This window comes from Anoplolepis gracilipes, chromosome 4, assembly GCF_047496725.1.
Source record: "Anoplolepis gracilipes chromosome 4, ASM4749672v1, whole genome shotgun sequence".
Lineage (NCBI taxonomy): Eukaryota > Metazoa > Arthropoda > Insecta > Hymenoptera > Formicidae > Anoplolepis > Anoplolepis gracilipes.
In genome coordinates this window covers 5093285-5107574 of record NC_132973.1, presented here as the reverse complement: position 1 = coordinate 5107574, position 14290 = coordinate 5093285, and the positions used below count along the sequence as shown (strand labels likewise).

Sequence of the window (14290 nt, the reverse complement as noted above, 5' to 3'; positions counted from 1 at the left end):
TAAAAATTTCTATAAATTGCTTTACGTAAATTTTATGTTGTCATTTTACAAAAAACTTTTCTAAAATTCTTAATATATTATAATTATATATGATATTATATCACATTTATTTATATAATTTTTTAATGCATATGTTTTTTTTCTATTTTTGTACAACAACATTTTCTGTAACTAAACAATTACGTTTTCGCGTTATAATATATTGCTGAAAAACGCTCTTTCCAAACTTATGGATGTCATACAGATATCGCTAAATATATTCTTGCCAATTCTCCGGGTGTCGAATTTATTGACTCTCTCTTTTGTCTTTCCATTCGAGGGATGATTTATTATAATCGACAGTTACCTATCTCCATTTGATATTGATCGAATTGTTTCTGCTAGTCAATTTGTATATTTGAATATTTGAAGTACTTTTTTAAAAAATAAAATCCAATATAATTCCATTGCACTTACATTTCAATTAGCGAAAAATTTAAAATATTGGACATAATATTTGACTCTATAAGTATCTCCTCCTTTTGTTATCTTTCTTTTCCTCCTTCTCTTCTTCTTTTTTTCTTCTTCTCCTTCTATATTCTTTATTATATGTATATTTATACCCTACCTAATTCGGGCTAACAAAAAAATTTCTTCCTAGGCTTAAATTGTAGCTTTACACATCTACTTTCATTAGCAGTCTGGCTTTTTAAAAATTCAAAATAGTAAACACAATATATGGCGGTGCAAGTTACGAAAAATGAAAACAAATTTTTTTAATTTGTGGAACAATAGTTATAAATTTCTTGTCAAAACATTCTTTTTATTTTTGTTTCAAGTTCAAATTGTAATTATATCTGTCTACTTCCACTAGCATTCGGGTTTTCTTGAAATTTTAAAATGGCGGTCCATAGGGTAGCGAAAATGTACAAAAAATCAATCACACGTATCGTTGACAAGAAAAAGTTGACGCTGTAACATGAAAAGATAAAAATAATAATTCTTTCTCTATTCTTAAAAATAACACAATTGAAAAAAAATTGTGTAATTATTTCTATTTAATACATACACGCGCATTAGAATCTACGGTGAGTTCGTTATTGATCTTTTTTCTTTTATTTGAATTTATTTATCATTGAGCTCGTGCCTTTTTTACTTAATTTTTATTTATATTTTTTATACTTTATAATACTTATTGTTAGCTTATTTATTTTTTTTATTTTTATTTGATTTTATGTTACATATTGTGGCAAACTAAATTGTAAGAGAAATTACAAAATTTAATAAAAAAATTTTTTCATATTTATATAAATTTTTTAAACACGTGAGAATTTATGTTTTATTACTCTGCATTAATAATCCAAGTACTCGTATCGTATTCATATAATACGTATCTCTGTATATGTAGACATCCATAATATACATGGATATCTACATATATAGAGATATATATTATATGAGTATGATACACGTACTTGGATTATGAATGTAGAGTAATAAAACATAAATTCTCACGCGTTTAAAAAATTAATTGATTAATATGAGTGCCAGCGTTATATTCGAATTATGCGGGTATCTACGAAACTAGTTCAGATCCATATACAACAGGTAATGAACGATTATGTGTCTTTTATATATTTCAATTCATTTTTCTAGCTCCAGAAGAAAGTTAATATCAAAAGAATTGTATATAAAAGTGAAATTATCTTTCTCTCGTTAGTTCTGTGTGATTGAACAATTTTTCAAACGCGCAGATTTTTATATGAATCACAGAATTACGTTTCTTCAAGAATTAGCTGTCTGAATGTGATATACATACATTAAGAGAGTAAAAAATTAAAAATGTATTTAAATAATTTTATGAATTTAAATTTTGCTTCTGCATCCTTGCTTATATATTGTCAATCTTTATATCAATTGTGATTTACTTATCAGCGATGTTACGCTTGCAATTCCATAACTGATTTAATATGGCACATGAGTGTAATATTCGTTATATGATAATTACATATGTATTATATGTAAAGTAGTATAAATATATGACTGATAAAATGATAGTTAGCGATTGCTATTAATATTATTATAACACGTTATATCAATTTGTTAAGATATGGCAATGTATTTTGTGAGAAAATAATAACTGATAAGCAATGATTTTTACATACTTATATCTCTTCATTTTTTAAGAGCACAAGTTGACTGTTTGAATATCCATAAAACTGTTGTGTTATAAAAAAGCAAATCGTGCCTTTGAAAATATTATATTGTATATTTAAAATATAAAAAATATAAAAATTAATATATTAATATAAAAATATATAATAAATAATTAATTTATCACACACGCGCAATATATTTGTATCTTTTAATGCATGTTTAAAGTACTTTATGTGTTATTATTTCTTACATAATTTAATGACGTTCTATGAAAATTATGATGAAATTTTCCGCTTGAAATGTAAATTTCTTTTCTTGTGATATCATGTGACTTACGTGAAGATGCCGGTGCCATGGATGGATCTACGAGAAATGGTGCAGGTATCAATTACTCGTGCGATGCTATATCGCTGCTCTGGCTGTGTTTGATGATTTAATACTTAGCAAAGCTGATAAATTTATTTTAATACATGTCGAGCGAATCGTTTACTCTGTCTGTATTTCGTAGAGAAACGACGTTCGCTTGATATCTATTTTATTAGATAGAATACGTTAGTTAGTTGTAGCACGAACAAACTTGTCGACGAACCTGATTCAAATTGGCAGAACGTATTTTACATTCGAATGCAATACAGGAAATGAATATCAATTAAACGCAGTTTAGAGAGAGATCAGGTTCAACTTTACTAACAAAATAAACCCAGTCATTTACATATAAATTGAACGACAATTATTCTAATGAAACAATAAATTATTTGACAATTAACGAATTTAATCCTCGAAATAAATTGAAATTTTTCAATTATTTTTTTCTTGGATTAGTAAATATAATTCTAGATTAAATCTTAAGACACATAAAGATTTAAGTTTTTTGAAATAATAATATTAAGTTTTATACTATTAAAATTAATATTAAAAGATTACAAATTTTTGATAAACGATAAAAAGTTTTTATTAAAGAAAAATTAATATCAGAGATTTTTATAGAATGATAAAAATTTGATATTGATATATGTATATGTATATATATGAGTACTTTAGTGTTCTAGAATCAAAAGTCATATTTTACTTTTAATTACCAATTGTCATAATAGCGGATTTAATTCACATTCACACATTCACAAAATCAAATATTTATTTCAATCAGTTTCGTCGGTGAAATTCATTCCTATCAGCCCTCATGATCAGCTCTGAATCTTTTCGTACCTGCAGCCATTTCTGGAGTATCTCTTCGTTCCTGTCTACTTTCTCATCGGCATAGTTTTCCTCCTCATCATCGACGTTCAAGTGATTCAGTTCCCTTACCTCTTCCATGTCTTCGCCTTCGCAAGGCTTTTTCTCGCAATCAACCGACTGCTGTAATTTCGGTCCATTCGGCACAGCCATGCATTCTTTTCGAAATTTCTTCTGCCGGAAAATCCTGGATCGCGTTTTGACGCTCTTGCCGCAGGTAGCTGAGCATGCGGTCCACGGACTCCATGACGATAACTCGCACTTATCGCTGTTTAATAGAACGTTGTAAAGACCGCTACTGGTGCTGGCGAAAAAAAATCATTATTTTACAAGGGTAAAATACGAGTTATTGTCAGCTACGCTCTCTATTATACATTATGCAAAAAAACTAAAGAGCCATTTTCTTCCATATAAAAAGGGCCAATTTTCAAGTAGTTGCAACTTCCTTCAAAATAATCAATAAAAAAGCGTTTCAAAGCTTCAAGTTTCTATAGTTTTAAAATCTTTAAATGAATTTCAATTCTTCCTATTCGTTACGAAATTAAATTGTAAGATAAGCGATGACTGTTGATTGAATAAATTTTTGAAAAGTTTGTTCAAGAATACCAAATTAAAAGAATCTTAGCACGATTTCATTAATTAGATGTTAAAGAGCAGAGTTTTAGCTTGAATTTCTTTTTTTAACGAATGTTCTATGATTTTTTTTTGAACCGAGATATTCATTATTAATAAAGCAAAATCGAGTTATTGACTTTGAACGCTTATAACTAGTGAAAAAATGATCGTACAATAATCATTAAAAAAGCAATTTAAAGAGAATAATTAGCACTTTAAAATTCTCCTATCGTTTTTTCAATCATTATTTATTTTTAAAGCGTAATTGTTACTTAAAAATCAAGTAAAAATTGCACTTTTATCTTTTTTTATTTAAATCAATGAAAGTTAACAAAAAAACGCTAAAATTTTCATGAAATCTACAACATTTACAAGTAAAAAGCATTCCATTTACTTATACAAAAGGCCGAAGTGTTAAGTTTTTTCTGTACATTTCAAAAACTTAAATTAATGATTATTATACAATCATTTTTTTATTTGTTATAATAAGAGTTCAAAGTCAATAGCTTGATTTTGCTTTAATAATAAATATATTGGCGAAAAAAAAATTATAGAACATACGTTAAAAAAAGAAATTAAAGTTAAAACCCTGCTCTTTAATATAAAATATCCAATTAATGAAATCGTGCTAGGATGGTTTTTTAATTCGGTTTTCTTGGACAAACTTTTGAAAAATTTGTTCAATCGACGGACGTCGGTTTCTTACAATATAATTTTGTAACGAATAGAAAGAATTGAAATTCATTTAAAGATTCTAAAATTAGAAATTTCAAGGTTTGAAACGCTTTTTTATTGATTTTATTCCGATTATTTTTAAGGATGTTACAACTACTTGAAAATTTGCCTTTTTTATGTAAAAAAAATTGCCCTTTAATTTTTTTGCGCAGTACATATTCAAATATAGTTTAAAACCTTGTCACAATAATACTAAAAAAATAAATAAAAGTGATGATACTTTTAATGAATGAGAAAGTAGGAGAATTTCTTTAATTACATGAGAATATAATATAGAAAAGGTACAAGATCTTTTTTTAAGAAAAAAGATTTAAAAATTTAAATTAAAAAAATAAATAAAAATGCTGACACTTTTAATAAATAAGAAAAAGATAAGAGCTTTTTGAGAGAAATATGAAAAATAAAATTCGTGCAATCTATACTTTAAAAAAGAAAATTGAGAAAATTGATAGATTAGTTCTTAATTTAGATGTAATGATTACGCTATTGCATTTATTACCAGGCTGGTCCGTAACAGAATTTTCGTTCTGTTTGGGATATGTTACATTTATTCGAGTACGCAATGGCTTGATTGATATAATGACGTTGTCTCAGTTGCTTGCCTCTGCCACAGGTGACAGGGCACGGGTCCCATTCATTCCATTCCGTCACTTTGCAAGCCTCTAAATATACGAAATGATTGATTATTTTTCTCAGAAATTTTGTATAAATCGATACATTTAAATGTCGCAACAAAACTTATAAAACAAGAAGATTAGTAATTAATTGTACAAACAAAGATTTACACAATATAAATGCCTTGCCTATAATACATATATAAAGTAAAATCATGCAATGGTATGGAAATAGCTAATAGTATATTATAAAATGTAAATATAGACGAACTCACATAGAAACAAAAACGTCTTTTACACAAACAACTGTTTATACAAACCATTATTCCGTTTAAAGGTTTTTGCAAACAATTTAGGAAATAATAACAGATAAATTATGCGGAGCTGCACGCAACGTGGAGATTCATGATAAAGGTTGCTTTGATGTCTTAATTATTCAATTGTGCGAAATCTCACGGTGCTTACAAATAACGTTTAAAATTCCATATGTTTAAAAATTCTATTATATCGCTGAGAATATTGTGGGCTGCACGCTAATGGTTTATGAAATTTTCTCGAGGGATATAATTAATCTTTGTCATAAATTCTCCACCAACACGTTTGAAAAATAAAAATGCCTTTTGTTAACAAGCGACACTTGCTACCTCTTGTATTTGAAGGCACTGCACCTGCATCAGCCTGCGTATCACTCCCCCCGTCATCGCAGGTCTTCTCGTACAATCTCTGTCTGTTCAAGTAGAGCTTCGCAAGGGGTTTCATATCTAGACCAGAAGGGTCGTAAAAAGGTGATCTCGAATCATTTGGATACGTCGACGTGATCCGTCGAATGGGTTCCTGTGGCTCCGTCGGTGAATCTGCTGACTAATAATTCAAACAAAGTAATTGAAAACAAATAAAAAATCTAACAAAGTAATTATAATTGTTTGCCATAAAATATATACGATAATTTGCAAATACACTTTCCATCTAATCGAATTCGCTATTATTATTTCTTGTGTTTCTTTTTTGTATTTTGCAAGACACGATATACAGTGTGAGGATAATAATTAAATTTGTCTAAATTAAAAACTTCTTTCAAATAACGTGTAAACACGGAATTTTTTAAAAGGTCAAAAGAAGAGGTCAAACAAAACGAGCTAATTCTCACTCGTCGAAAGAGTGCCAAGGAAGCGTAAAATTCAACGGCGTCAGCGATTCCAGCCTGCCAGCATCAAGATGGCTATTGTGATAGGATCACTCCCCCACACGTCTAGAGATTATTCTACGCTCCTTTGGTGTTTGACAGGTTATAAAATTTTTCCTTGTTTCGAACGTGTGCAATTTGCACTCGTTCAGTGAAATTGGAAAATTTATTACATCCTATGTAACTATCCGCGAAGTCGCAAAATTATTATCGGTCATCTCGTCGAATTATTCAAATTTACGTAACACGAAAAACGTTGGAAAGAAAATAAATTGAGATCTGATACACAAATTGTACATAGCATACTGAAATATTTTAAGGGACAAGATGACCTAGGGAAAAAAAGATTGCAATACTGTTATCATTGATTAAATCGTGATGGATAGATATGTAGGATATTTTTCAGATCAACCATACTCCGTCTGCGAATTTTTTGCGTTTTAAATCAATTTTTTGTTCATAAAAATATCGGAAAGAAATGTTAATCTGAAGTTAAACGATTAAAAATAAAAATGTACACATATTTGCTTACTAAATATGTGATACCATCATCAGTACCGGCATCGTAAGGGTATAAATTTAATTCCTTGTGAATTATCCAAGAACAATTAGGTAGGCATAGTTCAAGGCCGGAGACACCAACAATCCAATCAGGAGAAGGATCTAAAAGACATTGTTTATCAATAAGAAGTAAGGAATTATTTCTTAATTTAAGTCTTATTGAAGGAAATAACAAAGTAGCATTTTTACTTTAAAATTTAATAAGTCTATAATTCAATAATTCTTTCTAAATAATAAAAGAATTTTACCGATTTTTGAAACCAAGGACATTAGATGATGCTTGTTATCAACACGAAAGACTGCGAAGGTCCTACCCGTCACGTTAGGATAAGCGATGCCTCTTGCTTTTATTATAGTTCTGATATGTTCGCTCTACAAGCAATAAACGCATAAAAACTCTATTAGTGATCATTTACATTGAATACTTATATTATAATTATTTTTATACAATTTTTAATGAATATATATTTATGGAAATGTCTTTCTCTTTTAGAGTTTTAAAATTTCTGAAATATTTCTAAGTCTATATAATACTTATTTCTTCATTTTATATTTTCTAAATAATATATTTATAATTCAGTTAATTTACAATTATATTTCTTATTTTAATGAAAATAATACTTTTAACTTTATGTGTATATCTCATTATCATATTTTGAAAAATATATTGATTGAATTATGATACATAAAAGAGAATAAAAAAACGAATGAGTTTAAGTGCTTAATATTCCAAACCTTCGAACTTTCAGAAAATGATAAGATGGATTAAAAAGATTTTGCATAGCTTTCATCTAAGTGTTAAGCTTAGATATTTCCCATCTCTCTTACCTGGTCTTTCAATTCGGATTCCAATTTTCGCGTTGTACCAGCCTCAGCCACCTGTCGCAGCCCAGTACTAGCTATATGTGCGTGTGACTGTGTGTGTGGTACGCCATTGCTACTGTATTGCCAAAACCTGTAATCGCCAGTATGCGATGCACCAATGACGTCAGAAAATCGAATTAGCCAGCCTTTACTTGGGAAGTCCTGTAAGAAGAAATAATAGTTTAATAAGAAGATAGAATTTGAAGAGACTAAATTTCTTGCTCGTTGTAAAATGAAAATATTTATATAATTAGTTCATAAACAATGTATCATCGGAATATATATATAAGGAACTGAATTTTAAAATAGCCTCTTCTTGTTTCTGATAGGTTGTCTACAGATTATTTTAGCATTAAAAAATATGGGAAAAATAAAATTTTTTTAATTAACTTATGTGCAAACTTTTTTAATTAACTCAGATACTAGTCCTGCCAAACGATTTGAGCAACAAAATCTGGACTACAGGGTCAAATTAGCACAAAATTATTTGACAGACAAGACTTTATTCAACGATGATAGGGGCAGAGAGGGGGGGGGGGCGGTTTAAAGCAAGTAATTTATTTTTTACTCAAGCTAAAAATTATTTAATTATTTATTCGTAATTAATTTTCTGTTTTAATTACTTTAGGATGAGTATGGCGCGACCATGATCCCTCAAAGGTTACTTCATATTTGGCTTCATCACAGGCGCAACATTTTGCAAGAACCTGACCCTGATTGTCGGCTTCCGCTTTTGAGTCTTGACACATAGTAAGGACTAAATTTGAATCATCCATGTACCATGTACCTGGTGTCTCCAGCACCGTCGCTCTGCAATAGAAATAAAAACAGAACAAAAAATAAATAATTTGCAAGAGTATATTATCGTTAATAAATAAACAATTGTTGAATTGTTAAGTAATAAATAAAAAATAATAAAACAAGAGAAAAAATATAAATAATTTTTGTAAAAGAGAGAGAGAGAGAGAGAGAGAGAGAGAAAAAGAGAGATATCTTATTGTTAGATAAACCAATAAAATAAAATAAATAAAAAATTACGTAAATAAAATTACAATATCATTGCATTATATACAGTATTATATATATATATATATATATATATATATATATATATATACAGTATAATAATATATATAGATTTACAAATAATACAATGTTGCACAATACATATTTCATAATATGCAAGCATTTATATGTTGTATTAAACTCTGAAGGAGAAACATTATTATTTTATCTTGTTTTACGATATTTACCGAGTAAATATTATATATAAATTTGAAAAATAAATATTGCAACAAGTATATTTTTTATCTTTCCTAAGTTTTTTAAATAAAATTCTTTAATACAATATTCTCTGCATTGCATATTATATTTATAACTTTAAATATATATAAATAAAAAATGTGATATTATATAGATATATTTTAGTTAAAAGTATTTTAATTAAACATATTTAAATAGATATTCAATTACACATTTCAAATATGCACATATTTCACATTCATTAGAAAAATTCTTTTTTTACAAATATCACGAAATAAATATTCTCTTTTTTATTTCTCTACAAAAATATTCGTATTTAATTCATTTCGGAACCACGTATTATTACTTTATATATATAATATATATGTATATATATAATGCATAAATTTAAAGTACGTAAATATATATTAAATTTATGCATTTATAATAAATTAATATTATCTATTATACTATGTAATTAGTGTTAATAGAATAGATATCTCAGAATAGATATTATTTTGTACACATTTTTTATATAATTGTTTTGTACATTATGTTAATAAAAGTATTGCTTCACCTGATGAGTATACAACCGCTACCTTCAATAGGACTAGTCCAAACGACACTTATTTTTTCTTTCTGAACTTTAGACGTTTCCACGACGGCGTTTGCGCAATTATCCGCAAATTTTGTCATTGTATCATCCTGAAGATCGAACGCCCCGGCATCGGCCGTCTCATTCGCATTTTCGGGCTCGACGGATATGAGGAATCTCGTGAACTTCCGAGGCAGCGTATCGGAACTACTGGCCTGTAGAACCACTGCAATAATCAATGATCTCTTTTTAATATGTTTATATTTCACATCTCGTTTTATATAATCATTGCAAGATATCTTAATTTAATATATGCAATATTGTTTATAATAATCAATTGTTTGTAGTTTAATCCGTAATAATTATACATAAAAAAAAATAATATTTTAAGCATAATGGAATATAATAAAATGCTTTTATATGCAATTTATCCTTTTATATAAAATTCAATAAAATAATAATTAAATAAAATTCGCGATATATAACGATATACATATTTTCTATTACTGAACAGTTCGATATTATTAATTTGCATTGATAAAATATGTTTTAATACATGCAACTGAAATATATTTAAAAAATTCATAAGTTGTTTTTGTGTACAAAAAATAATAAAACTGTTTTTCAAACATTATTATTAAATTTTCAGATTTTAAAATTTTTTATTTGTATTTAATTACAATCTAAAAGCAATTGACTTTAAACATAAATAATATTTAAACATATTTAGTTATTTTAATATATTTTCTTATTAAAATATATGTTACCATTATTTTATTTTAAAAATTAATATATGTACATTGTATACCATGTATACATACATATAAAATAGTTATTATTGAAGTGTATCAATTAAATTTTATCAATTTTTTTTGGTTTTTAAACTTATAATGTTCCTTACATTGCCATAATTAAAAGGAAATTACATTCATCATAATTTTTGCGCAATGAAGCGTCTATTAAAAAATTTTTATAATAGTTTGATTAAAATTAAGATACGAGAAACTTTCATTTTATTCGCGCAAAGTTCATAATTAATTGCAAGTGAGAAATTCTATACTTTTCCCTCTAGGAAGGAAATTTTAAGCGATCGAGGGAAAACTTTTGCATAGGTATAAAAAACAAATAAATTCGATGGAGGAATGCCATAGTTATTTTTCGACGCATCAGAAATATTGATTTAATTTTCGAAAACAGAATAATGCACTTTGCGAGAAAGTCAGTATACTATAAATAATTTTTTCCAAAACCATCGCGTTATATCTATAAATTTTTCCTACAAAATTTTCTTCTTCTTATAAAAAGTCAATATAATCATAATGACAAAAGTTATTAACATAATTAATAATAATTTTTGCTATTGTGATGATAAAAGAACTATATGTATAAATATTGACTTATAGATTTTCTATGTATCGCAAGAATATTCGTGATCTCGCAATAGAAATATGTATCAACTCGGTTACCGACTTTCTATTTATAGCATGGATTAAACACGACCCGTGAATCCGGTGCTGTGTTCAAGGGAATTCGTGTATTTCTTTCTCCATTACGAAATTTTCTTCAACATATATAAGTGTGCTACATTTCACGCGACCTTATTTAAATAATATATAATTTAGATTTTAGTATCTCATTAATAAAATTAGTTCTCGATAAATGTATCGTTATTATGATAAATTTAATATTATTAAATTATTAAATATTTATTATATATATTTAATATCAAATTATCTTGACATATTACGTACGTATTTAATATTAACAATAATTACAATTATATGATGTTAATTACAATCAATATCTAACATAGAAAAATTAGATTAAATTATTTCTTTAAATGAGGAATATATTAAATGATGAAAATGACACAAGAGTTATGTAAATAGTTAAATAAAACATTTGAATGCATTGTAAAATAATCTAGTTGCAAGGTAATATCTATGTACATTCGCGATTATTCTCTATACAATAGGTAGCATGTAATACTCAGCTGTTTGAAGCCGTATGATTTCTGGTGTTACAAGTCTTCTTGAACTATGTATCTTTTTATATACACAGATTATAAAGAGATTTACATGTTATGTGAATTTTAACAAAATTTTTTAAGGCAATTTAATGATTAATAATAAATTACACACACATACACACACACCATTTTTTAAGGTAGATGTTTGATCAAATAATTTGAAATGTGTAGTTTTTTAAACCAATTTATAGAGAGTTGATTTTTTTTTAATAGATACGTTCATTCATAGATAAAAATTAAAGATATGTATTTTTTACAAAAATATACACGCTTTTATACTATGAATATTTATAATATGAGATTTTAACAAAAAATAATTATTATTTTTAACATATTATCTACAGGCAGTACCATATATTATATTAATATGATTAATTAAATTTAAAAAGCACCCAATCAAATATCCTATATTTACTGGTATTTATCGAAGCTCAAATTTATTACGTCAGATGACGATGAGTCACGACGCTTCTGTTCACCTCTTGCATGATTATTCCCATAACCCTGAATTAGAAGAATTAACGGCAAAAACGCAGTTAACTGAGACCTTCGTCGGGATATCGCGTTTCTGACATAACGTGACTCCCGACGTTCGAGAATGTCCGAACAGTATTCTCGATGTGTCGCATCGGAAATATAAATCAAAAATCTATGAAAAAATTATAGCAATTTTTCCTAAAGAAATTCATAGATTTATTTTTTTTTTTGTAATTTATATAAGTCTGATTTTTTTTTATTACGATGATTCTTATTAAACGCATTTATTCGAGACTTCTTTTCGTCTATCGATATCAGTTCCAAGTATCCGACAGGTTTAAAATCACTCGATTTTACCGGATATATCGAAGCTTCTCTTCTTTTTTCAATTTGAAATTGACAAGAGTCAAATTGGATTCGATTTGTATTTCGTATCCGCGCATTCGTGACAGCAGTACATACCTATGATTCGATTCACAAAGTTAAATTCGTTCACTGAAAGCTCAACTTTCCATTCACGACAAAGCGGATTGCATGTAAAGTCAGACAATAGGGTTTGCCGGCGCGCGAATAATACTACCTCAACGATAATACAACACAACGGCAACAGGGGATGAATTATTAATCAATCTCAAATAATAACATGAACGGGCGCGTGCGTAAAACCATCGCCATCTCTCTCCGTGGCTGCGTGGCTGAAATTCCACGCGAATAATCGCGAGGCGAGACGACGACTAATTTCCGGCGTTAGCTTCCGGCGACAATGGGTTGGCGATGAGTTTGACAAGGCAGAGTGGCTGAGATGACAAGGTAAAATGACCGCGTCAGCTGATCGAGTTCAAAATTATAACTCCTGGCCTAACTCATGGATGAAAATTTTGCAAACGTATTCCGGCGATTTCGCTACATTCATTTTTGGGCTCATTTGTTCGGATAAAGTAGTGGGAAAAGAGCTTAATAAAGTGCGGTCGTTTCTACGGAAATGTGTCTGACCAGACTGCGTTATCTACTTATCTACTTATATGGATCGTCGGTTGGCTTTAGGAAGAAAAATCCTCAAATATACGGATAATAAGGCCTTCGCAGACGAAATTTATGATTAATATTTATAAATATTTTTACTATTTATTTTTTTGAAATATTGTTATGAATAAAACAATATTTCAAATTATAAACACTATATTCAATATATTATTAAAACTTAGATTAAATATTTTACATAATTTTTATAATTGTATAAGTAAGAAAATAAATGTTTGTATAAGTCATATTTTTGTAAATATTTCTTAAACTGGGATATTATGAAAAATCTTTATGTGTGTGATCTGTTCCATTTAAGATTACAAAAATATATATAAAATATTTTAATAAATATTTATAAAATATTCAAATAATTATTATAAATATTTTACATATATTTATAAATATCATACTGTCTTGTTATATGTATTATTAGAAAAATTGAAATTTATTTTTATTTTACTTATATATAAAATGTATTTTTCACATTACAGTAATAAATAAATACGTAATAAAATAAGAAAATGGAATAAAAAAGGAATCGATAAAACATCAGTATAAGAGATTTTTATTATTAGTTGTCGATCGTATATAATTAAGTACTCCTAACTAAACTAGTCAACGTTATTTAAATCGTGTTGTTAAGGATTCAGTATAAAAATATGAAAATTTAACTGTTTAAATTTAATTAATGTTACAAGCAATTTTCAGCGTCAGTTGCACCGACAGCTTCCATTTATTCTTGCGCTTAGTGATTCATTGATCTTTCCTAACAACCAACTACGCGAGATGGAAAAATACACTTTGAAAATTACAATTAGCGTTAACTAATATTGTGACAGTTACAATTTTTCATTTCGAACTTATACATATATTGAATAATCATACAAGTTTTCCATAAAAATCAATTATTCAACAATCGAATACCTCTCGATATCTTTATTGAGGAAAAATTTTTAAAACTGAATGATAATAATCTACACACA

The 14290-nt window shown here is 27.6% G+C and overlaps 1 protein-coding gene across 4 annotated transcripts in view; it reads right to left on the bottom strand.

Annotated features, from left to right (window-relative positions):
* LOC140664678 (spondin-1) overlaps nucleotides 1-14290 on the bottom strand; it is a 33204-nt gene that overhangs the window by 5588 nt on the left and 13326 nt on the right. For 2 of the 4 annotated variants that reach the window (XM_072890016.1, XM_072890019.1), the window contains exons 3-10: nucleotides 9761-10004; nucleotides 8565-8751; nucleotides 7906-8103; nucleotides 7326-7449; nucleotides 7049-7179; nucleotides 5978-6194; nucleotides 5219-5381; nucleotides 3343-3673 (exon numbers count right to left, since the gene is read on the bottom strand). In XM_072890016.1, coding sequence (XP_072746117.1) covers nucleotides 3343-3673; nucleotides 5219-5381; nucleotides 5978-6194; nucleotides 7049-7179; nucleotides 7326-7449; nucleotides 7906-8103; nucleotides 8565-8751; nucleotides 9761-10004 — 1595 coding nt within the window. The remainder of the gene's footprint in view (nucleotides 1-3342; nucleotides 3674-5218; nucleotides 5382-5977; nucleotides 6195-7048; nucleotides 7180-7325; nucleotides 7450-7905; nucleotides 8104-8564; nucleotides 8752-9760; nucleotides 10005-14290) is intronic. The other 2 variants (XM_072890018.1, XM_072890017.1) reach the window with 2 other exon arrangements.